Source organism: Aedes albopictus, chromosome 1 (assembly GCF_035046485.1).
Source record: "Aedes albopictus strain Foshan chromosome 1, AalbF5, whole genome shotgun sequence".
NCBI classification, from domain to species: Eukaryota; Metazoa; Arthropoda; class Insecta; order Diptera; family Culicidae; genus Aedes; species Aedes albopictus.
In genome coordinates this window covers 39,290,276-39,317,093 of record NC_085136.1, presented here as the reverse complement: position 1 = coordinate 39,317,093, position 26,818 = coordinate 39,290,276, and the positions used below count along the sequence as shown (strand labels likewise).

The window sequence follows — 26,818 nt, the reverse complement described above, 5'->3', positions numbered from 1 at the left end:
GAATTCCAGGCGGAATCTCTTAATCAATTCTTTAAGGAATCCTTCAACGAATTCCTGAAAGAATCTCTAGAGGAATTCTGGAAGGAATCCATGGAGAAATTTCGGAATATATTCCTAGAGAAATTTCTAAAGAAATTCCTGGAGAAATTCCTAGAGGAATTCTGAGAAGAATTTCTAATGGAGTTCCAGGAGAAATTTCCAGAGGAATTTCTGGAGGACTTACAGGAGCAACTTCAGAAGGAATTTCTGGGAGAATTACTGGAGAAATCGTCGGTGGAATTTTTGGAGGAATCCATGAAATAATTCCTGGAGGAATGTGTAGAGGAAACCGTGGAGAAGAAATTCCTGGATTAATTCTTGGGGGAAACCCTGGAAGAATTTCTGGAGGAATTCCTGGAACAATTCCTGAAGTAATTGCTGTACGAATTTCCGAAGAAATTCCTGGAGGAATTCCTGAAGAAATACCTGGGGTAATTTTTGGTGAAATTCGTGGTAGAACTCCTGGAGGAGTCGCTGGAGTAATGCCTGGATGTATTCCTGGAAGAATGCCAGGAGGAATACCTGAATTAATTCTTGAATAAATTCCAGAAAGAATTTCTGGGGAAATTTTTAAAAGAATAACTTGAGGATTTCCTGGAGGAATTCCTAGAGACGTGGTCACCGGTGTAATCACCGGCAAAATCGATTGCAGCTGTCTTCTTAGCAACTTGCACTTCCACGCTCCAGCCCGCCGCCTTCGTAATTCAAGATAGCTGTGGATTCCCATTCATCGTTCGGATTACGGATATCACAGCCCGTTTGAATCGTGTTGTAGGTTGTTTAATGATGTGTGTGACTCGTTTGATTTTAATAGAAGTAAATTAGTGTTTAAAAATAGAATTAAGTCTAGCTAATCATTCTGTGCGGCATTCAGCCGAAGATGTTGTCAAATAAATAAATAAAAATAAATAGATATCTCAGGAGGAAATCATTCAGGAATCCCAGGAAGAATTATTGGAATATTTCTTGGATAAACTCCGGGAGGAATTCTTGGGGTAATTTCTAAATGAATCCCTGGAGGATTTGCTAGACAAGTTCTTGGAGAAATTGCGGTAGTAATTTTTGAAGGAATCCTGGATTAATGCCTGGAGGAATCCCTATAGAAATCTCTGGAGGAACTTCTGGAGGAATGCCTGGAGGAACCCCTGGATAAATTCCTGGAGACATGCCTGTATCAATTCCTGGAGGAATCTCTCGAGAAATTCCTTAAGAAATCCCTGGAGGAAACCCTGGGGAATTTCCTTGAAAAATCCCTGGAGAAATTCCTGGACTGGATGAGTTCCTGGTGGAGTTTTCAGAAGAATTCTGGGAGCAATCTAGTGGAGTTTGGAGTTTTTAGAAGAACTCCCGAAGCAATCTCTAGATGAATTGTTGGAGAAATCCCAGGATGAGTCCATGGAGAAACTTCCAGGAGAAATTTCTAAAGAAAACTCTTGAAAAATTCCTAGAGGAATCCTTAGAGAAATTTCTAGAGAAATTCTTGGAAGAATCCCTGGGAAAATTCTTGGAAAAATCCCTGGAGGAATCCCTGAGGCAATTTCTGGAGAAACCGCAGGAGGAATACCTGGAAAGTTCTCTGGACAAATTCCTGCAGAAAGTTCTGGACAAATGCCTTGCGGAATCCCAGGAAGAAATCTGTAGAGGAATTTTTGGGGAAATTCCTTGGAACTATCCCTAGAAGAATTCTTGAATGAACTCCTGGAGGAATCTCGAGAAAAATTTTGGTAGCAATTAATGGAGGAATTTCTTAAGAAATTCCAAAAGAAATTTCTGAAGAAATTCCAAGAGAAATTAATGAAGAAACTCCAAGAGAAATTTCTGAAAAAATTCAAAGAGAAATTTCCAGAGGAATGCCCAGAGGAATTTTTGGAGGAATTCCTGAAGGAATTGCGGTAGTAATTGCTGAACGAATTCCTATGGGAGTTCCTGGATAAATTCCTGTATGACTTTCTGAAGGGATTCTTGGGGTAATTCTTAAATAACCTCTTGAGGAATTCCTGGAGGCATCCTTAGAGGAATTTCTAGAGAATTACTTGGAAGAATCCCTGGGGGAATTCTTGCAAAAAAACCTGGAGGAATCCCTGAAACAATTTCTGGGAGAACCTCAGGAGGAACTCCTGGACAAATCTCTATTGGAAATCTTAAGGAAATTCCGTGGAACTATTCATGGAAGAACTCCTGGAGGAATCCCTAAATGAATATCTTGAGAATCCCTGAATGAATTCCTGGAAGAATCTCTAGAGGAATTCTGGAAGGAATCCATGGAGAAATTTCTGAAGGAATTCCTGGAGAAAGTTTTAGAGGAATTCAGAAAGAAATTACTGCAGGAATCATCGGTGGAATTCCTGGAGGGATCCATGATATAAATCCTGGAGGAATGTGCAGAGGAAACCCTAGAGAAGCAATTCCTGTTTTAATTCTTGGAAGAAACCCTGGAAGAATTTTCGGAGGAATTCATGGAAGAATTCCTGGATCCAAACTTGATTAAATTCCTGGAGTAATTCCTGAGGAAATACCTGGGGTAATACCTGGAGAAATTCCTGGTAGAACTCTTGCAGAAGTCTCTGGAGAAAGGCTGAATGAAATCCTAGAGGCATGCCAGAAGGAATACCTAGTATAATTCTTGAAAAAAATCCTGGAGGAATTTCCGAAGGAGTTCCTGGAGGAATCTCAAGATTCATTCCTGATGAAATACAAAGTTCGATATCTGAGGGAATTCCAGGAGGATTTTCCGAAGAATTCTCAGGGGAAATACTGAAGAAACCGCTGAAATTCCTGAGGAAACCCTGAAATCCTGGATTAATTCCTGCGGGAGTTTCTGAAGGAATCCCCTTTATGAGTTCTTCTAGAAATGTTTAAAATAATCTCGGAATTCGTTTTTGTAAGAATAACAGAAAAAATTTCCGGTGAATCCCTGTAGGACCTCTTGAAGTAATTTCTGAAGAAACCCGATGAGGAATCTATTTATTTTATTTATTTTATTTATTTATTGTCGTCAATCAAACGTAGACCAGTTTCAATACATTTCATGCTTAATATCATTGAAAAATATATAAAAAAATGAATTAAATTATGTAGTGTTTTGTTTTTTTTTTTTTTTAAGTGTTCCTATTTCTAATGGTACGAAAATATGTTTTTAAATTTTGCCTGGACATGGTAAAGTCAATCGTTTCGCAATGTTTATTATAAGCAACCATCATGCGATTTATAGGCCCAAATTTGGCGTAGTTTGTTCGGTGGTGGTTACTTGCGAAAGTATTCCGATTTCTTAATTGCCGAGAGGGTATATAAAAATTTAGTTTTGATAAGATTTCAGGCGAGTCTATACGATGCGAAACGATATCGTTTACGAATGAAATCATTGCGATTTCACGCCGCTCTTGCAGAGTTTGTATGTCAATAAGCATGCAGCGTGCTTTGTAAGACGGAAGTGGAAATGATGTCCAGCCTAATTTACGAAGAGCAAACAGTAGAAATTGTTTTTGCACTGATTCTAATCTTTCTTCGTGCGTGGTTGAAAAAGGAGACCATACAGTGCTGCAGTATTCTAAAATAGATCTAACATAGGCAATATAAAGTGTTTTAATTGTATATGGGTCATGAAAGTTATAGCAGAAGCGCTTAATGAACCCTAGCATATTATTAGCCCTGTGAATGATTGTGTTGTAGTGGTCAACGAATGTAAGTTTAGAGTCTAAGATTACTCCTAAATCCCTAACCCTTTCACATTTTTCCACATTCTTATTTCCTAATGCGATAGAGACATTCGGTGTTGTTCTTTTTCTGCTAAATGATATTAGATTGCATTTTTTAACATTCAGTTCTAATAGGCTTTTGTTGCACCATGTGTAGAATATGTCTATTTCATTGCGGAATACATTGATGTCTTCATCATTTCTTATTTCCAAAAAGAGCTTCATGTCGTCGGCATAAATTAACACTTTTAATTTCTTGAGAATGAAGGAAATATCGTTTACATAAATGATAAAAAGAAGAGGTCCCAAATGAGAACCTTGTGGTACACCGGAAGTGACTTGAATTGGTTTTGATTTGTATCCATCAAATTTAATTATTTGTTGGCGGTCACTCAGGTATGATTCAAGCCATTTCAGGTGACCTGGTTCAATTCCAATTTTCTGCAATTTGAAAAGCAGCATTGGTATGTCGATGCGATCAAATGCCTTACTAAAGTCCGTATAAAGAGCTTCCACGTGATTTCCATTATCCATTGCATTCAGTACATAGTCAACAAATTGAAGCAAATTTGTTGAAGTTGATCGGCCTTTAAAAAAGCCATGCTGCATGTTAGTTATTCTGTTTTTGATTTGTAGAAATAACTTTTTGTTGACAATTGCCTCAAATAGTTTTGGAATGCAAGAGATAATGGCTATGCCGCGATAATTACGTACGTCTGATTTACGACCAGATTTAAAAATAGGCACTAAAAAAGAGGTTTTCCATGCTTTTGGGAAGTTTGCAGTATCGAGTGATATTTTAAAAAGCCAAAATAAAGGAGCAGTGAGCTCCTTAGCTAAATTTTTCAGAAATATTGGAGGAATTTTGTCAGGACCATGTCCTTTAGAGGCGTCCAAGTTTAAAAGTGCTTCAAAAATTTCATTTGGTTGAATTTGATTCACACCAACATTCCTAATAAAATCTGGGTAGAAAGCAAAGTAATCGCGGTCACGATCTTCTTCAGAAAAAGTTGTATAGATTTCCTGGAAAAAATCCGCAAATAGATTGCAATTCTTTTCCGGGTTGTCTCCAACTTTTTCGTCAAGATGCATAACGGATGGAAAATTGTCAGATTTTAATTTGCTTTTTACGTAATTAAAGAAGTTCTTTGGGCAGGACTTTATTTCGAGTTCAGTTCTCGTATTATATTCTTCAAATGCATTATTAATTTCAAAATTTAATTGGTCGCATATGTTCAAATATTTAGCTAAATTTTCATCAGTTTCATATTTTTTGTAAATTTTGTGTGCTTTTTGTTTGCGATTTTTCAGATTTTTGATTTGTTGATTATACCATATTGGATATTTTGAATTTATATGACGACGTTTCGTTTTTATTGGAGTTTCTTGCCCAATAATTTCATTTAAAATTCTGTAGAATTCTTCTACGGCAGATTCGGCATTTCCTTCATTCTTAAGAATAGCTTGCCAATCTACACTACTTAATTTACATTTTATGTTTTCGTACTTCGCTAATTTGTATCCCGGAAGCAAGCCCCATGAGGAACTCTTAATGGAATCTCAGGAGAGCTTTCTTAGCGAATACCTGGAAGAATTTTTGTAGGAATATTCCTGGATAAAAAATGAAGAAATCAATGTCTACAGTAATTGTTGAAGGAAAACTAGGATCCCTAAAGGTTTTTTGAACAAATTTTTCAAACAATTCTTGGAGTATTTTTTAATAATCGCTAAGTAAAACTTTCTAAGATAATTTCAGGAATACTTTTCTGTAGAAATACTTCAAATCATTCCAGATGTAATTATTGGGGCAATCTCTAGTGGAATTCTGAAAGGCATATATGGAGAAATTCCTGTAGAAATCTCTGAATACTTGCAGAAATACCTTAAAGGATCTCTGGTAAAATTCCTGAAGGAAACCTCGAAAAAAGCTCTGGAACAATTACTGGAGGAACCACTAAAGATATCCCAGGAAAAATCCTCGAAAAAATGTCTAGTGGAATCCCTAGATGAATTCTTGATTGAATTTCTGGAAGAAGCCATGATGGAATCACTGAAGCAAGCAATGGAAAAAAGTCTTGGAAGAATTGTTCGTACTCATATAGTTTACGAAACTATGAACAAAACTAAAACAGTCATTTTGATTACTCAAAACTACAATACTGATTTACATATTCACATATCGGGCGCCCATCCCGCTTAAAATTCATCTCAAATCAGGCCCCCCCTGGGCCCCCTCCAGGAAAAAATCCTAGTTACGCCAATGGTTGTATAGAAGTTTATTTTAAGTTATTTCAACACAATGTTAGAATTACGCACGTACGATCTCCAGTTAGCCTAGTGGTTAAAACTATGGATCGCCGATCAGGATACGGCGGGTTCGATTCCCGTTCCGGTCGGGAAAATTTTCTCGACTCCATGGGCATAGTGTATCATTGTACTTGCCTCACAATATACAAATTCATGCAATGGCAGGCAAAGAAAGCCCTTCTATTAATAACTGTGGAAGTGCTCAAAGAACACTAAGTTGAAGCGAAGCAGGCCAAGTCCCAGTGGTGACGTAGAGCCATAAAGAAGAAGAAGAAGAAGAAGAGACCTCCCAAAATGACCCTGAGACTCACTGAAGCCCCCAGCAACGTCTCTGAGGCCCTCTGAAATGCCTCTGGAATCCCATGAGACCGCTTCAAGCTCTTCGGAACCCTATTGAGACCCATAAACCCCCTGAAACCCTCTGACATGACGCCGGGAGCGGACCTGGTGTGATGGTTGAAACACATGATTATCACGCCGAGGACCTGGGACCGAATCCCACCCCCGATATACTCGTAGAAAGTGAATTCTTCCTTCGGAAGGGAAGTAAAGTGTGGCTCCCTAGGTGAACTAGCCTAGGGTTAAAAATCTCGTTAATACAAATAAAAAAAACCTCGCTGACATCCTTTGAGATCCCCTAAAAAGGCACTGAAAACCCCCTGAATCCTCCTGGGGCCCTCCAAAAGGCTTCTAATACCAGCTGAATCTGAGTACCTCTGAAACCACATAAGATCCCCGAATACGCTCAAGGTAAGTTTAATGAAACCCTTCATAATGAACCACTTTGTGGAAGCGCATAAATTAAAAAGGGCCTAAAAAGTGGCAGTTTTGCGCAAAAAATAAGACAGGCTTGCAACCCTTTTTGTGCATTGGGGTCACTTTTTAATCGAAACCCTTGCATTACGTCAGCGAGCTGTTCCCAACGTGATGCATTAGGAAGTTAGTGAGGAATCTTAGTTCTCGGAAACAGGTCTTACTCCTGGGGCATTTGAAATCGGTCCAAGGGCGTTTCAAGATGTTTCAGGGGATCTTAAGAGCCTTTTAAGGACGATTAAAAGTTCAGGGGCGTTTCAATAGTACTACGGGAGTTTTACGGGCATTTCAAGAGGTTTTTCAAATGATTCAGAGAGGTCTCAGAACAAGAGGTTTCAGGAACGTTTCAAGACATTTTAGAGAGTTTCAGGAGGTTCCAAGTGGTTTCAGGAACATTCAAGGTAGTTTCGATACGTTTCAGGGGCGTTTGATATCATTTAACCCTTTGGAGCCGGAGGGGTCATATTTGACCCCAACATAGAAACGGCTGTATAAATTCACCCATTCGATAAAACAGAATACTGTCTTCGGCAAAGTTGTTGCAAATTGAGTCCTCTATTAGGGAAAAATTGGGATATGTGTATTTGGGACTCCATTGATAATCTAGAACATCCTGAACACCATGAAATTTGGAAAAACGAAATAATTGACATACCAGTTGTTCTAAAAGCTAAACTGGGATGTGGGTTTCGTTTATATGTATTCATTTAGCCTTCATCAAGAATATCAAAAGGTGTTTTATATTCTGGGATGTTCTAGGTGTTCCAAACTTTTCTGTAGTGAAGTCCTTCAAATCTACAAGAATAATTTTATGTATTTCCGCCACAACTAATAGCATTGCATAAGATACTGGGATCCGTGAAGCTCTTGACATTAACAATGTCATTTATAGACGCTATAGGGGCATTTCAGGTCAGCCAAACTACCTTGGAGTTCAGGACTTCAAGTCTACACTCGTAAAAGTATCCATATCTGTTAAACTGAGAAACGCTACATATAATCATCTGCAGTAACTGGACCAATCTGAAGTCTATTTTTTTATTATAAACCTTTTGGACATTCAGGTTCATCCAAACTGTTCTATAATTCTGCTGGGATTCGCGAAGCTCTTGAAATCTGAAATGACATTTAGAGACACTACAGGGATATTCCAGGTCAGCCAAACTTCCTTGGAGTTCAGGACTTCAGGTCTACACTCGTACCTGTATCCATATCTGTTATACTGAGTAACGCTGCATAATCAACCGCAGTTACTGGAACAATTTGAAGTCTACTTTTTTTTAATTTATAAAACTTTAGAACATTCACGGTCGTCCAAACTGTTCTATAATGAAGGCCTTTAAATCTACATGAAAAACTTTGTGTTTTCACCATAAATAATAGCATAGGATCTGCTGAGATCCGTGAAGCTCTTGAAATCTCAAATGTCATTTAGAGACACTCTGGGAATGTTCCAGGTCAGCCAAACTATCCATGAGTTCAGAACTTCAGGTCTACACTCGTAACATCAGCTATATCTGGCATACTGAGTAACATATCATAATCAATAGCGGTGACTGGACCAACCTAACGTCTACTATATATTTTTATGAACCTGTGGGACATTGAGAGTCGTCCAAACTATCCTGAAGTTTAGCTCTTGATAGTAACAGTAGTTAGTCTCACAATAAACATCACTACTCCGGAGACCATAGCTTCAGGTCTATACTTGTGATAATAGCTTTTGCCACTACGTTAAGGTGTTACATAATCCTTTGTACTTACGAAAGCAGTTAGAGGAACAATACGCGTTGTTATATATTTTTAGGATATTATGGGCTCCTTACTGTTATGAAGCTTAGTAGATAAAAACAACCACTGTAACTTTCAGAGGATATCCCGAATGATCTGATACTGTCTATTGAATTTTTAGAAGACTTACTGGACATGATAGATTACAAATCGTAGTTTTGCATAATGAAAAAAGTTACCGTTACAGCCGTAGACTTATGGATGTAAACTGAAGAACAGTTTGGATGACCTAGGATATCCCGACTGATCTGATACTGTCTATTAACCTTCCAGAAGACATACTGAACATGATAGATTACAAATCACAGCTTTGAATAATGAAAACAGTTACCGTTACACCCGCAGACTTAAAGATCTAAACTCAAGAACAGTTTGGATGACCTAGGATATCCCGAATGATCTGATACTGTCGATTGAATTTTCAGAAGGCTTACTGGACATGATAGATTACAAATCGTAGCCTTTTATAATGAAAGAAGTTACCGTTACACCCGTAGACTTTAGCATCTAAACTCAAGGACAGTTTGGATGACCTAGGATATCCCGAATGATCTGATACTGTCTTTTGAATTTTCAGAAGACTCACTGGACATGATAGATTACAAATCGCAGCTTTGTATAATGAAAGAAGTTACCGTTACAGCCATAGACTTAAGGATCTAAACTCAAGAATAGTTTGGAAAACGTAGAAAAAACTCCAGAAGAGCGCTTGGGAAAATTCCGGCTTCATAGGGTTAAAGGTTGCTTCAAGGGGATTTTAGGGGCGTTCCAGAGGGCTTTCGGTATTCTGTTAAAGGCGTCCCAATTGGATTCAAGGTCCCTTCGGATGACCTGAAAATTCACCCCTGAGACTCCCTTTAACACCCCTGAGACCTCAAGGTACCTTCTGAGACCTCAAGGTACCTTCTGTGACCCCCTGAAACTCCCTTGAGTCCTGAAAGTATCCCTTTGAAACGCTCCTGGAACCTCCTGAAACTCCTCTGGATCCTTTGAAAGACCCTGAGAACCGCTGTAACACACTGATACCCGCTGGAACCCCTTGAGAGCCTCTGAAATGAATCTGGGGCCTTCAACCATCGAGAATCCCGTAAAATACCTTGAGACCCTGTGATTACCCCTGAAGCTCCCTGAAACGTCCCTGAGACCTTCAGGTACTCCCTGGAACCCCCCACCCATTTTTCATGCATATAGGATTTCATGAAATCTTTTAAAGACGCTGTGTGGGATTCGAATGGGCGACGGATGATGGAGTTTCGAATCTAGTTTGACTTTATTTGCCGCAGAATTGTAACTTAAATGACACGGACACGTTCGATGCTTCCAGTGAGCTTTTTTGCTATATGAAGGAAGCACGACACTAGATAACGGACTAGCAGGCAACGCCCAGTGGTACAGTCGAAAACTTTTTCTGATAACTGCGGCGGAAATCGAACCCACGCACGTCAGCATGATGCGACTAAGAGCATGGTGACACTAGCCGCATGACCACGGAGCCGAACAATCTTCATGATGAAGTCGCCCATGGTCATGAGGATCTTGATATCAGTTTTATCATTTCACCAGATATACACAAAAGAAGTAAAAAGGCGATGGTGCTTACGTCACTTTGCAGATTTACGGTAGTCAGGTAGTTGTTTCGCTTCGAAGACCTTAACAATCAGCCGGTTTAGACAAATGACCAACTTTTCTAGGCCCATCTTCAGGTGCCATCCTGCTTCATTGTTCTTCAGCTCTACTCAACTCAGCATGGAAGGTTTCTTCTCATCATCCACCATGCTGGCCTAGTCATTTTTTTGCTGCTGCCTTGATCATCAGTGTTGCATTTTCTGCACCAACCGGTGTTCGTCAAAGTGCTACTTCCACCTTTTGATTGCCTCAGGTTGGTTCGTTAAGAGGTTTCTGTCCTTATACCAGCACATTTCGGCTTACAAAGCTATTTCAGAATGCGTAAGAGTCTCTAGCAGAACTTTCATGATACTTTAGAACGGCACCTCTGCGCAGGTAACGGAGCCCTGCCAGGTTTCTTGCTGCAGCACGACCGCCCACGTTGCGTTCTTCCCCTCCAAAGTTGCTTCACAATCCTTATTAAACCTTTGATTCCACTCCATGTACCCGACGGTGCTCATCGCTGCGTTGTTTATGGCTGCCTAAACTGTGCTACAGCAGTTGTCGTCCGGCACCGCTGCCTCGAGATTCTGTGTGTATGCGGGGGCGGCCTCACAAATCACCTGAATTCCGAACCTTTCCCTTCTCTGCCTTTTGCTTCAGCCTAATACAATGTATCAAATGTATACTAGCATAATCTTACGTGCGTTATGCTTATCTTCGCGATAAGCTAGCCGAACTGCGTTGATAACAATGCGCCTGAGAAATGTGAGACTATTGATGAGTAGATAACGATATTAAGTCAATTGTATGTTCTTTGTGATTAATATAATCACAAAGAGTGCTTGAGGAATCAAGTGAAATGTCGTGGGCGAGTTGGTATAGCCAGCACAGTTCCAAGGTCTGTATTCCAGAAGGAACTGTACTGTGTCCTATAAAATTCAGAGAAGTTTCAGAGTTAACTGTATCACCAATCACAAGCTTACTATGCACGTAACCCCATGAACCCATATGGACCAAGTAGTTTGGAAAGTATCTCACTGTGGAGCGTGACAGAGCATAAAGACGCCAAGCACATTTTATCGCGATCAAACTTGTAAACAAATCAACTCTCAACTCTCGCGACGCGCGGTTAAAACAAATCAAGAGAAGAGAACGATTCCATCTTTCTCAATATTCGCGAACTCTGCGCGTAAGGTGTCTTATCATCATAATATAGCCAATCGAAACCACAGTCCACAATTCAGCTCAGTTCTTCTCCGGTCACTAATCGAGTCGCGTCGAGCGAACGGCTGAGCCGAGCCGTACCGCACACCTAGGAGGAAGCTCTTCATATAATTGTCAAGGTCATCCGGGAAAGGTGGCGGCTCGGTCTAATAAAGTGTAGTGATTCGATTTTTCTATTGTTAGTTCGGCAATCATGGATCGCGTTCGTGAAGCTGAAGAAGGTTGGTGAATTGTGTCGTGTTTGATCGTGAAAAATCGTGTTAAATTGTTTCTATTTGTAATCGTAGGACTACTGCAGAATGGTGCTGAATCGAAAAACCCGACAAAACAGACGTCAAGACGTGAAGAATTGAACAAACTAAAGGACAGTTTTTTCGAAAAACAGGTGAGTCGAGAGCCCAAACAATCGTATCTGCTAGTGCGTGATGTCATTTTTTAATCGATCCGTAGCTTTTCTCGAGATATTTCCAAATTGTGAATGAAAGTCTCGGTTGAGCAGCGAGTAAGTACCTGCATGGGAATCAATAAAAGAATGAAAACCATTTTGAAAATCGAAAAATGGTGGAAAAAATGTTAATTTGATCCGGTTAGTCATGGGATTCCCCCTGAATAACGAGATTTTTTGCAACAAATCGCCGCGCCGGCAGGAATCTTCCGACTAGCTCTCGAGATCACAACGCAAGCCTCTCTCGGAAGACTACCCACTCTGAAACAGGAGTACGCAACAATGCATGGTTTTACCTGAGAGTAAGGGAAAAGTGATTAAACCTTGGAGCAAGACACTGTGCTGGAGAGTACATTTTCCTTTACAGAGTTGCTCAGAATTTCTCTGGATTGCTCCCATTTTGCTTGAGTGTCTTGTCCCTAGGATTAAACCATCGATCTCTCCGACTCACAAGAACAGCTGATTTTCCTACTACATATTGACTCTCCTAGGAAAAGGGTAGATCTTATATGAGCAGTCGGGTCGGATTGTAACTTTGAGCGGTTTAATTTAAGCGTGTGCACATCGCTCTCCCGGTTTATGATGTTTATCTCGATTTCTTGGAACTCGTTTATTATTATTATCGTTTGCCCGTGTTTCGCATAAAGGATCGCTCAATATTGAAAGTAAAAGAGCACGGAGATTTTTCAACGCCGATGAAAAGCGTGGGATATTTGCAAAAACCGAGTTTGACCAAATCTATAGGCGCGTCCATACGTTAGAGGTTAGGCCACATAGTAAGCATACACAGATAAAAATTATGAGATTTACACGTCATGTAAACTTTATTTCAGACATGTAAGCTTAGTATTATGATGGTTTACATGATATATCATGTAAATTTGTGTTATATGTCATGTAAACACTCAGAGTCATGCTGAATTACATGACATATAATGGAAGTTTACATGATATTTTATGACTTTTACATGATATGTCATGTAAACTTCTGTGATACCACACGCTCCAATTATGTGCATCATATGTTCACTCCATCAGTGAAATCGGCTTTTATGTTGATGTACAGCAGACATTTTCTTCGGAAGATCACAGAATCGTCTGTCACGCTTTTCTTCATCTCCGTGTCAAATTTGTTGAAATCATTGATGGAAAAACGATTCGACCACAAGAATACGCGTTGACCTCTTCATATGACCCCAGCTTTTTTGCTCCAAAAACATTACATTGTGAAACACATTTTATTATTTTCATTAACAGAAAAAGATATTCGAAGCGTTCCACAGCATCGTGTTGCCTCCCATCATATGGGTCACCCTTGCCGACATACACGCATCCATCAAGAATGGTACCTTCGAAACATTGCTGCAGTTGTTGAAACATTTTACACGTGCCAACATTCCAACGCAAAGTTCGGAGTCATCCAATTCCATTGTGGGGCGGCTCAACGATTACTTGCGACGGGAATCAAACAGGACGGACACCGTGGCGGATACACTACTCAATCTCATTGACGATCTTCGCAAGCTAGCATCGACCTTCTCGAAGAAACACAACAAAGATAAGTCAACTGAGCTGATCGAACTCAGAAGTAAATTTTTAAAATTCATCGATGCATCTGGAACTATGCTCGGATTGGGTGTCAATGACCCTGGTGAATCTAGCACTGAACAATGCTATCAAACGGCAAAAGACTTGATCGAAAGTTCCGGAGGGCAACTCGATGAGTGGTGTATCCAACCAGACATAGCTGAATTACACAAACTTTTCGAAGAACTGAACATCAAGGCTGATTCGCGTACGATTGCTGAGCCGAAAACGTTGCTTCAAACTGCCAAAACGCACGGATCGCTCACCATCATGCTGAAAAGGTCTGACATCTTCGGGCCGTTTCTGGAAACTATACTGACACGGTTCAATGCGATCAACGAGGTTTGTAATGATTCGTTCCTATGGTATCAACATGATTTATCCTTACCTGTACTTTACAGCGCTTCCAACCTGATCTGGACAATCCCCTTCATTACGCGACTCGAAACTTCGACGACAATTTCTTCCAGTGGCTTCAGAACCAGGGCTCGTTGGATATCAACAACAGAAACAAGGCGCAGAAGACTGCATTGTTTATGCTGTGTGAACAGTATACTTCAGTGAGGCAAAAGTTTGTAAAATGCAGAACGGTCCCCGAACGGAACGAACACCATGAAAGACTACTAACCTACCGTAAATTCATTGAGAAGCTTCTTTCGTCCGGAGCGGACTTCAATATCTGCAGCAGTAAAGCGCTTTTACCGTTCGAGTTTTTAGTGGATCTCAAGGAGGAACTCGATCCATCTAAAAAGGCAAAAACAGTTTCTTCCTGGTTAAAGCAATTGCAAGCAGATGAACAGAAGTTTTTGGAAACCTGTGAAAGAGTCACTCAACATACTATTCTTAAGAGGGTTGTTGTGAAGAAAGACAAAAAATTTCCTACTGGAAATTTTGGAACCATAACGGTTGAGCTGCTGGAGGTTTTCTTGAGATTTAAGGAACAAATTTTGTTTAAAAACGAACTTGTAAACCTCGAGTTGAAAGAGGTTGACGAACCCAAGGTTATCACATTACTTTTGCATCCAGCGGTCGAACTAAATCTAGACAAGACCGTTGCGGAAATTATAAAGTGTTTCGGCGAACAACTATTTGCAACATCAGAGGAGCATTCATGTGAACTTAAGTATCGTATTGAGCTGAAAGGTCTGCTACGGAAGGCATGCGAGAGTGCGAACAAAGACACCCTCGCGCTGTTAGTGAACAAAATGGACAAAGACAGGCAGCTCATCAACGATGAAAGTCTGCTGGTCAACACGTTGAATCGCATTAAGAATCTGTCCGACGACAATGCCGACAAAGCCAAACTTCTGGCGTGTGTCCAATGGATGGCTGCCGATGGAAGAATCTACCAGTCCCGAGGAGATTCCAATGGCAACACTGCTCTGCATATAGCCTTGAAGTCCGGGCTCGTAGATGTGGCCAAATTGCTGCTTTCGAAGTCCAAGTTTCTATATCTGGGAGTTCAGAATAACAAGGGTGAAACGCCTATGGCTTATGCGTCTTATGATTTTTACAAAAACTACCTTGATAGTTGTGTCAATACTACTTCGACTTCAGGCACAGCGGTAACTGTTCCGATTGACCTGGAAGGAATCAATCCATTTTGGTTCAAAAAGACTAAAGAAAAAGAGGATTTGATGTTTCCTAAAACTGGGTCAATAGATTATAAAGGAAAAAAGAAATTCTCTTCGATGGATTGCATCAAGGTCATTGCGGAATCTAAGGAGCATAACCCTCTTCTATACCACCCAGTTATCTACACGTATGTCCTAATCGAATGGATTAGGTACAGTAAATGGCATGTCACAAATTTAGTACTTACCTTGATAACTGTCATTGCATTTGGCTACTTTTCAATTGACTATATTTGCAATGGAAACTTTTCTCTGCTTCCTTACGTTACCAGTTGGTTTGGTGTTGCTTACCTCTTCGTAAGAGAACTGCTACAGTGGGTAGTGTTTGGCAAACAATACTTCTGGAGCTTTCAGAATTATTTGGACATCTCAAACATTCTGGGAATGATTGTCGTGTTGACATTAAATGGTCGATCGGTAATCACAGCGCTTTCTATGATAATTCTTGCCCTTCAAGTCATACAGCTAATTGGTTCACTGCCTTTCAATACGATCTCCACGTATCGAACCATGTGCCGAATAGTGGCTCTAAACGTGATCAAAAGTTTGGCGCTTTTCTGTCCTCTGTTGATTGCATTTGCCTTCAGCTTCTATGTGTTCTACAATGATCCACAATCATTCAACAAAACTACAACTAATGAAGCAGACAATCCGGAATTCAATAAATTTGGATCAGTTTATGGTGCCGGTGTCAAAATTTTGGTCATGGCCACTGGAGAGTTCGAGGCTGCCGAAATGAGGATCGACGGTGGAATGATCATCGTTTTCCTGCTATTTCTGTTTTGCGTCCCAATGGTCATTCAGAACTTGATCAACGGTTTGGCAATTAGCGACATTGTCGAAATTCGCAACCAATCCGAATCGATCAGTCTCACAGAAAAAGTACAACTTCTTGCTCAGTTTGAAGCGGGAGTGTCTCGTAAAGCCTGTAAACCTCTTAAGGCGATCCTTCTTCAGCTACAAAAGCGATCGCCGTTACTTTTCTTCGAGTGTTTCTCCAGCAAAGTAACTATTTCTGTGAAAGACCAAGCCATAATTAAGGTTAAGCCTATACATCCAATAACAGCAAAACATCGAAGCTTTGCTGACTCAAATAAAAAATCTGCTTTGCAACGCCACGACGCTAAGAATAACATGGAGATGGCACCTCCGCAAAGTGTCTCCGACGTGGACGCTAATTTCGAGAAGAACAAACCGACCAGAGACGGCTGGCAAAGCATTCCGAGGATTCCTGGTCTGCCCACTTTCGTGGCAACGCTCGAAGAAACCATACTGAAAGAGTTGCTTGCCATCCATGATCGGAACATTGCTAGCAATCAGCAAAAACCGTTGCAAAAACAGCCCAAACACAAATCTGAAACGGCAACCAAGCAAAAAGATGAACAAGTGAATCCTTCAACAGCTAATGATGCTGCCGTGAATCCTACCTCGTCGAGCAAACAACCGGAAACTGAGGTTGAAACCCCTTCAACGACCCAGTAAATGGCGCCAAAATCGTCAAACGATACTTCAGCATAAGAAAGGGACGTTTCTCCACTAATTTTGGAATTATGTTTAGATAAATTGTTTGCTTTAGGTGTAATCGGTAGGAATCTTTATGTCAATGTTACTACATCTTTAAAAACTTTCAGGAAAATAAAACAGGACGTATTTATCACTAGGGGTAGGCGGGGCAATATGGACACCCTAAGGTTTTTTCTAACTTTACCTGGCAAGATGTCAAAAAAGTTTAGTGTTTTTATACATGAATCCTTTTAAAGTCTATTTAGCATCTATTGCATAAGAATGCTCACGAAGAAAAATTATTTATCCACTTCAAAAAATGTTTTAAAAAATGTTAGCTTTTCATGACCGTCTTCAAGCATACGGGGCAGAATGGACACCCCCATGGGGCAATATGGACACCATGAGACTTTTACGAATTTCGTACATTATTTACACCTATAAAGTCATTTCATTACAAAACAATTATTATGGATGAATAATACGCCGAAGTAGTTCATTTTTGTTCAGTTAATTTAAATTCAGGCTGTTTTGGATGAAGCTTCGTTTTTGTCGGCATGTACAGCTGTGCCTAGAACAACTATTTTCCACTGTTGTCGTTTTTTGACCAATTTGTTTCACCCTATGTCTACTATAGTGAACATTTAACCGAAAACATACTGAAGTCGAAGAATTTGGTTGGTTTGTGATTTAGGTTATATTTTTCCCTTGCCGCTTCTTTCAAAAAGGTGAGTGTCCATTTTGCCCCGGCAGCAGAGGATATTTCCAAACTTGATTTTTGATATAATAAAGAAGAAAATATAAACATGTTAAGCATGTAGATACTGCAAAACTACTTGCATGTGTTCTAGAAATATCAGGTTTAAATCGACCTGCAATAAATTAATCACTAAATCTTATTTTAGATGGTGTGAAAATTATAATTTCCATGCACAAAAAAACGGAGAACGCAACTTTTTCGTGTAAAATCAAGTATAATTTTAATTTCGAATGTTTCTTTCCTGAAACTACGTTTTAGACAAATGAACTATATTCTCTATTCATTAAAAGTTCAAAAAAGTTCGCATATTTCAAAATATTGAGGGTGTCCATTCTGCCCCGGGTGTCCATAATGCCCCGCCTACCCCTATGACTGGTAATCATAACATCTATAGAAAAGTGCATTTAAGATATTTTTTAAATTACCTTATTATGAACTTCAACATCTAGCAACTCGTCCTAGTCGGTAAAAAAATGTCTATTTGAAGGACTATTTGAAAAGGTAAAACTGAAGATGGTTAAGGTATGCAACTATCGCATTTTATAAGTCAGAAGTAACAACAGTACCAAGCAATGGAATCACACTAAAAATAATGTTGGTAATGGCCTTCCGTCTTCCGTTCAAATGTTAACGCATTCAAAATGCAATTGTCATAGCTATTCTGTATTTTTTACGAGATTGTAACAATTAATTTTATGCAGGAACAAATATATCTGTAATATAATTTTATGTTCCGTTATGTTTATCATTCTCTTTCAAAATATCACAAAATAGGGTCAGAGTGCCGTTAGTAATGAAACGATCCTAATTTAATATAGTAATTGGGATAATCCCAAAATCATTGGGAACACTGTACCATTAGAAACGCAATTCATTCACAGTTTCACCATCAACACGCAGAAAAAATTTCCGAAAATTTATCCATATTTAACGTAAAGTCAAAAAGAATTTGACATTGTTTGGTAACAATGAGAATTTCTGACTGTTTTAACAATCCAGTATAGTAGTTCTTCAATCGGAAATCTTACTGAAATAACAAGAGTTCCAGGCTTTTGAAAACTACAATATTATGGTAGTTTCTGCTTTGCGCTTTGTGGCAACGAGCACTTATGCCTTGTGATGGGCTATCTGTAGCTTCACCCCATTCATCCATGTTTCGATGGTGTCAATTGACTCCAACACAAGCATTTCCACCTCTTCGATTGTTTTGCCAATTACCACTAACCCCACGTCTCCACTAGACATAAATGTCTTGCCATTTAGCTGCCAGAAAGAGAAAACGTTACAGAAATGTACAGCACTGCTGCTCTCCTTGCAAACAGCGAGAGAACATTAAATTTTCTGTCATGACACATCTGTCCAGCAAAAAGGCAAGACATTTCTGTCTAGTGGAGTGGAGACGTTGGATCATCTGCGAGCCTTCTTCACTGTAAATGCTTTCGCCACGGTGTGGGGTGTGAATAATGATTAGTGATATTCCCTTGCGCATCCTTCCCCTAGTAAGCATCGGTGACAGCAATCATCATGACGAGACAGTGAGTGTGTTGTTGGCTCATTGAAGAGTGGAGCTTTGGTGGAGCCAGTCGCCTGTATTGCGAGGTCCCGTATCATGCCAAGTGATTCTACTGCAGTTTGCTAAGAATGCCGGAAACGGATTGTTATAGTGAGTTGCGTAATATTCACAGCAACGAGCTCGTTATTGGGGACCAGTCGATTAACGGTAAGTTCAGCGTAGCGCCCTCGCTGTACGGCGTAGGTAGCCACGTTGTTGTATCGTGTCTCGGAAATAAACCCTCCTCCACAGTCTGTGCCTCCACGATACTCTTTAGCTTGTCTTGGCATATTTCCACTGGCGTTATTTGGCCCTTCAGCTTTGCCATTACGATGCGGTAGGCATTTCCCCAGGGGTTAGCGTCGGCTTCCTGGTATAGGTCCTTGTAACAGTTCACCTTGCTCTGCTTGATACCTCGTTTGAAGGCAGCTCTAGTATCACGGAACGCATCCTTGCGCTCTTCTCTGTTAGCATCAGTTCGTGCTCTCTGAGCTCGTCGTCTAGCTCGGAAGCAAGTTGCACGGAGGGTACTGATCGGTATCAGGCCATTCGGCCGAAGGTCATTAGGCGGAAGGTCATTAGGCCGAATGGTCATTAGGCCGAATGATCATTAGGCCTAATGGTCATCAGGACGAATTGAAAGTTAGCCGTTATTTTTACCTTTTCCAACCATTTTTGCCAAATCACGGTGTGTTGCGTAGAACAAATTCAAAACAAAAAATTCGGCATGTCTGAAAATTTGACACAATTAAGCTGAGACTTCCTCCTTTCATTTACGATCAACCCCGAAATAAACTGTCGGGGGGTCTGGAGTATTTTTTTTTTTCAAAAATTTTCTGTATACACACTTAAAACTGATTCTTGTGCTCGGCAGAAAAAAATGCTGACCTTTAACGGCAACTCAAGATTTTGCTGATATTTCAGCAAACAACACGTTTTTACTGAGATCGTCCAAAAAGTTTTACCGAAATATCAGCAAACTGTTTTGAAACTAGTTAAACTGACAGCATTTTTTGCTGATTCCATCGGTAAACACAGATTTTACTGAAATCGGCAAACGAGATTACCGAAATATCAGCAATCATGTCATCCATTGCTGAATGTCGGCAATACAACTGTCACTTTTGTCGCAACCTGTCTCTGCAAAAAAAAAACAACGCTGTGTGAGGCGGTGGTGAAGGTGCTCTTGCAAACGATGAAAAAGTGGAAATATATATGATCTTCCTGTAAGTAATTCTTGCTGTTGTTTCCATAGTAAACCTATTACAGTAAGACCTATGTTGTAGTGACCCATGTAGCGTATTCTCGGCCGAAGCGTTTGCACTCAAAACAGCTGTATCAAATCTACAAGGAAATAACGCAATTATTTTAACCGACTCCGCAAGCTGTATCGACGCCCTGAGCGGAGGAAAATCCAGACATCCATGGATTCAATCCATTGAAAATATGGTAGACGGTCAACCCATCACATTTAGTTGGATCCCAGGTCACTCAGGCATAGCAGGCAACGAGAAAGCGGATGAGCTAGCTAAACAAGGAAGATCCCAACCGCTGCTGGATGTGTCCATACCTGCTCAAGACGTTATCCGTACGATGAAGAGCAAAATTTGGGAAAAATGGGAACTACAGTGGCATCGAAGTACAGTACACCTACGACAGATCAAGACAACGCCCACCAAATACCCAGACCGGAAATCCTCCGCCGAACAGAGAGTTCTATCACGATTGCGTATAGGGCACACCCGAGTTACACATGCATATTTGATGACCAATAATCCACCGCCAATGTGCAATTACTGTGGAGTGCAGGTAACAGTACATCACATGCTAACCGAATGCAGAGGACTAGAACAAATTAGGAAGAGTTGCGGTATAAGTGGATCGCTATATGAAATATTAGGATACACTGCAGAAAAAGAAGAAGCAATAGTTAAATTCTTGATAGATTGTAACCTTTTCAATGCAATTTAGTATTTTTGTTTTGCTTGTAGTATTTAAATTTAATTAATATGACACGAATGCCTCCTAAAGGTAAAGTGTCGCTAATAAATAATAATAATAATAATAATAATAATAGGCAGTGAACTCCTAGATAGTCTTTCAAGGTGCCAACCCGAATAGAAAATTATGGTTCATGGTATCGTGCATATTATAAGATATCCATTTGAGGAATCATCACGATAGACATAATAATAAATTTATGATTCAATGCTACAAGTCTTCGAAATAAGATCATTCAATACTTTTTACTTATTATAGCATGAATGATAACGATTCCTTCAATGATTCATAAATAATGTTTAATAATCCGTTTTTCACTGATTGATCAACTTTTAATGCTTTTCGACTATGCATTTTGACCACAGGGTCATTATTTATCGAAATGAAATGGTTTACCTACGAAAACGTACCTTGTGATCCAAATCAAATCCGACAGTCCTTGGCAAAAATATTTCTATCGACCGATGCCCAAACACAAACACTTAGTGGCTTCTGTGAATATGTAAATTTCGAAGTGAAAATTGTATGCCGCAGACGGTGTGGTCCGATAAATACATTCCCTTGTGCACTCTTCATCTCTCTGTCATCGTTTATGAATCTGGCATCTGTTTTCACTAGGATTTAACTTAAAATGATCCGATTTATTTTTCATCCTGAAGATTCTTCTGATTCGAAGTCCTCCCCGATGGTTTGAGCCAGCTGCTTCTCGGCTTTATAACACTATTGAGTTCCAGTCAACCGCAAGCACTGATCCTATTTGGTGTTGTGCGTAAACACCACACGAGAAACTACCAATAAGTCAGCTCACGATCAATCTCACGGTTCGATTCCCGATCCTCCAAGTAAAAAACGCCGTGAAAACAAATAACGATTCACACAATCGTAGCTAGACTTGACAGTGCCCGATAAGTGCCCGCAGGGGTGTGCTATTTTTTCGATCGATAAAGCAGATCTTGTGAAATATTTCAGCTTTGTTTTTATTATTCACCGTATCATATATGATATATATAGCTATATATAGCTATATATAGCTATATATATATATAGCTATATATAGCTATATATAGCTATATATAGCTGATGATAGAGCAATAATAACACGTATGATTCTGCAATTTTTTTGTTCGAGAAATCTGGCGTTTTTGAATGGTAACGATACTTAACAACCCATTCGGTCTATCATCAAAACTCCCAAAATTATAACTGCTATCATGAAAATGATTTGTCTTATCATCGTTTTATAATCCAGTTTATGATAGCACGAATAATAATCAAATCATACGCTGTACAATTGATGTATGATACCGTTTTATTCGGGAAGCATGACGATGTTCTGTCAGTTCTTCTGTGTTTCCTGTAATAATATCCCAAAAATCTTTTGTAACCTCTCACCAGCTTCACATTTCTTTCTTATTCATCCTGTTTTATCATATTCTAACAAATAAGCACATGATGATGATTAACCTGGGCTTGTTAGGGGAATATCTGTAAATAAAAGAAAATCGGGTTAAGTACGGTTCCTTTGAATTCCACTAAGAATTTGCATCCTTTGACAGATACGTATTTCGACCTCAACTGTAAGGTCGTCTTCAGTGTCTTGTACTTGAAGCACATGCTAAGAGCCGTTTCACTCTCTTCACTATTCATCGTTTAAGTTAGTTTAAACAGTTTTAGACAGCAAATCGCTCGCTCACGGTGCGGTAATGATGATGATTTTATATCAATTTCAATTTGATTGGCATGTTCCAGTTGATGAAATTTATCATTGATTGATAGCTTGTTACAAAGCTTTTCTGCAACGGCTTAGCATCATGAAAACTCTCTTGCACTATCACAATGATAGAGAGCAAACTAATTACTCGTGAGCAACAACTCTCAAGTTCAGACTCTGCACAGCGCTCCCACTCTCTCAGCTCTACTCTCCGTTTTCTCTCCGTTCGTGAGAAACACGCTTAGCTCCCACACGCGATAAAGACGCTGATGCATTATTCTTCGCTCAGTCTTCATAATCCGCTTGTATGGCCAGCGTGCTTCCAGACTTTGCGTTATCGCATCGCTCTGACCACTACAAACTGAGAACCGGTTCTGTCAAACAGAGTCGCTCAATCAACTGCAAACAATGAAAGTCCAGTGAAATTACCATTTCAAGTGCTGAAAATATAGATTCCAATAGTGATTGAGTAGGTGAAATGGCCCAGGAGCTACCTGCTCCGACAGGAGATACCATGCACGGTGAGAAGATGGTGAGTCATTGGATGAGATTTGTTTACTAAATGCTTATGCTTTGTTCACAGATACAACTGTTCTGGTTCTGGAGCACTCCCGGCAAGCGAAGCGCAATCAACGCAAAGAGCTGCAGGTAAAGTTGCTTTATCGTGTATGATACGCGATGAAACTGAAGTGGATCGTGGACTGCCCGATACCACTACAGTCGGTAAATAGTGCAAACGTATCAACACGTGATTGTTATCTGTGAATGGGATTAAGTTATTACGTGGGTCGTTCGTTACAGTTATCTCTCAACAACGAGTTGCTGGCTATCATTGATGAACCGGATATCGAAGATGGATTACCAAAGATGCAAGCACTGCTGGAGGATTGTAGATGGGATATGCTGCATAATCTTGTCGAGGAAATGAAGGACTGGGACGCACAGAACACAATTCCGGAACCAAAGACGTTCTTGTTCAACGCTAGGGTACACCCAGCCTTTGAAAATATGCTCGCATCGAACATCCTTTATCAACCCTATCTACAACAATTTATTGTTCGCTTTTCTGCTTTCAATGAGGTGCGTTCGATGCCTAATTACGTCTTCAATTACTCACTTCCCCCTTTCTATCGTAGAGAATCGCTCCGGAGCTGAACGCCCCTCTCCACTACGCCGTCGAATCACTCAACATCACCTTCTTGACATGGCTTTTGTCGCAACCATCAATCGAGATCAACATCCGTAACAAACAAAGAAAAACGCCACTATTTCTGCTATGCGAGCAATATGACGCCGTGGTGAACAGTCCGAAGTTCAAGAAACGCGCCATGCAGCTGACCAAGAGTCCCATCAAGGTAGAAGACATTCGAGACACTATTCTGCTCCTGCTCGATCACGGCGCGGACTTCAATGTCTGCAGCGATCGGCTCAAACTACCCTTCGAGCTGCTCATGAAGAATTCTTCCAACGAGAACAAGTCGTTCCTGAAGGAGTGCGTCAAACGATTCAAAGGTGCTATAGCAATTGGGAAACGAGGCGGTGCTGAGAGGAAGCTGTGTCTTGGGTTCTACCAGGAGTGGGTTCAGATCAATGTCACGGTTGAGCTGTTGGAGATTCTCTTGCGATTCAAGGAGGAACAACGATTCGAGCGGAAGTTTCTACAGTTCACAGTCGACGAATCGAACGTGAGAGACGTGATCCGGCTACTGCTGCACATTGCGGTTGAACTGGACATGGAACGATCGGTTAAAACGATCGTCGAGCATGCCGGTCCAATGATCTTCAAAACGGTAAAACCTGTTACATCTAAGAAGAAGGTCTTGCGTGTTTGCGAACCAGACCCGGAACGCGATGCCAAGGGTTCCGAGCTTGTCTATCGAGTGGAGCTGAAGGGTCTGCTAAAGAAAGCTTGCGAACGTGGAAACGTGGCAACTCTAACACTACTGCTTGGGCACATTACCGATCGAGTTCTGGTGAATGACGACCCGATTCTGGTGTTTACGCTGAACCGCGCACAGGAGCTCTGGAGACGCGAGGAGGAACGGGCAAAAGTTTTACAGTGTGCGGAACTGTTGGCAAAGGATCAAAAGATCCACCTCACTAGGACGGACAACAATGGCAACACTGCTTTGCACACGTCGTTGAAATTCGGTTTCACCGACATTGCTTTGGACCTGTTGCAGCAAAAGTATGCCTTCCTGGGAGTTCGCAACAAAGACAATCAAACGCCACTGGATTTTGCACGGTACGAATTCTGGAAGATGTACTTCGATCAGTGCGTTTCGATTGACGTTCGACGTTCGTACTTCGATCGGAACGAAGTTCGTCTGAATCTGAATGGTTTCGATCCGTTCATTTTTAAGAAACGAGCGGTGAAAAAAGCATCCCCCAAGGATCGTAGTGAGATGAATCTCTGGCGAATTGTTGAAAAGGCCTCTTCATCTAATGTTTCTCACCAACAACCCGTACAAACCTTCGTTACCGAAATGGACCCCGTCAAAATCATCGCCAAGTCCAAGGAACTCAAACGACTTCTGCTTCATCCAGTTATCTACACTTTCATTCTGGTCAAGTGGCTGCGTCTAACCAAGTGGATCTACCTGAATCTGATTTGTACCTTGGCAACTGTCATTTGCTTTGGCTGGCAATCGCTTGACACCTGCAACGGCGATAATCAATACTCGATCGTTCTCAACGTGCTTACCTGGATCGGTGCTGTTTACATGATCGCGAGAGAAATAGTTCAAATTCTCTTTCTTCGGCTAAAGTACTTTTCTTCGTTCGAGAACTACCTAGATATGGGGACGATCGTTTTCATGATCATCGTCCTACAGAACGGCTGTCAATCCATAATGTCTTCACTGATTGTGATAGCATTTGCGCTTCAACTCACCATGCTGATCGGGTCACTGCCATTCAACACTCTTTCCACCTACATGTACATGTTCAATACCGTATCGGTGAACTTCATGAAGAGTTTCCTGCTCTTCATCCCGCTGCTCGGAGCGTTCACCTTCAGCTTCTTCCTGTCCTACAATGACCGAACCCGCCCGCATAATTCAACCGAGGAAGAGATCCCGTTCAACACCTTCAGTAGCTTTTCGGACGCCGCGCTCAAAACCCTGGTCATGACCACCGGAGAGTACGAAGCCGCCGGCGTCGACTTCAGCGGTGGCAAGATCATTCTCTTCGTCTTGTTCATCTTCTTCGCTCCGATCGTCATTCTGAACTTGATCAACGGTTTGGCCGTCAGCGACATCACTTCCATCAAAGAGGAATCCGAACTGATCAGTTTGCGCAAGAAGGTATTGATCTTGGAACGATACGAACGTGGTCTGCGGGAGATGCCGATCGAGTTCATCCGCCGGATGTTTCCGAGTTCGTTCTTCGAGAACCATTCGTACGTGATCGTGGTGAAGCCGAAGGAGCTACGCAAGATTCTGGTGCAGCACATCAATCCGCAAGAGGAGAACCGGACACCTGCTCAACGCGGACAAAAGCTTCCGAAGGGCGAATGGCGAGTGGTGCCGAACATGCCCGGTGGATGGCTCGTCCGCGGATCGGAAGGATTCTTTGTGAATTTGAAGTTTTTGAAGTTTCCGCTGTTTTGTACGCTGGACGAACACATCATGGACGAGGCGTTGCAAATCGCCGATGCAAGTATTATGCTGCGGGAGATTATGGACAGTCGGCGAGTGGAGATGGCGTCCTCCATGAGCAGCTTTTCGGAAACGGAAGACAAACTGGACGAGATGAGGGCCGAAATCGACAAGATGAGCCGACTTTTGACGAGGGCAATTCAGCAGAGGCAACCGCCGAAGAGGAAAATTTCCGGAAGCAAGGTCAAACCGGCGGTGGTGCGGGAGGTGGACGAGCAGGGCGAAAAGTTCACCTCCGTTGCCAAAGTGGCGAAAGCCGTGGGGAAGTTCAAAAGGGGCAGAAAGAAGCCGAAACCTTGAGACTTGGGCTTTTATCGTAAGATGGCAATTTTAGCGCTATAATGTTATTGTAAACAAGTTTTTGTATTGTTAAATAACGTCATTTTGCATGTCGTATAAAAGTCTATTAACAATTTTACGAATTTATAAAAAATATACAAACTTCAAGGTTAAATAGTATAAAATCAAAACAATGACCTTGAAAATGTT

At 40.9% G+C, this 26,818-nt stretch overlaps 2 protein-coding genes across 2 annotated transcripts; both read left to right on the top strand.

Annotated features, from left to right (window-relative positions):
• The first annotated feature begins 11,479 nt into the window (after positions 1–11,479).
• On the top strand, positions 11,480–18,135 carry LOC109413159 (uncharacterized). Its single transcript, XM_062844397.1, has 4 exons — positions 11,480–11,698; positions 11,765–11,862; positions 13,180–13,851; positions 13,911–18,135. Exons 1-4 carry the CDS (start codon positions 11,671–11,673, stop codon positions 16,623–16,625), a joined length of 3,513 nt encoding a protein of 1,170 aa, XP_062700381.1. The 5' UTR covers positions 11,480–11,670; the 3' UTR covers positions 16,626–18,135.
• A 4,013-nt stretch (positions 18,136–22,148) lies between these two features.
• On the top strand, positions 22,149–26,818 carry LOC134284891 (transient receptor potential cation channel protein painless-like). Its single transcript, XM_062844398.1, has 4 exons — positions 22,149–23,191; positions 23,254–23,318; positions 23,472–23,750; positions 23,807–26,818. Exons 1-4 carry the CDS (start codon positions 23,149–23,151, stop codon positions 26,627–26,629), a joined length of 3,210 nt encoding a protein of 1,069 aa, XP_062700382.1. The 5' UTR covers positions 22,149–23,148; the 3' UTR covers positions 26,630–26,818.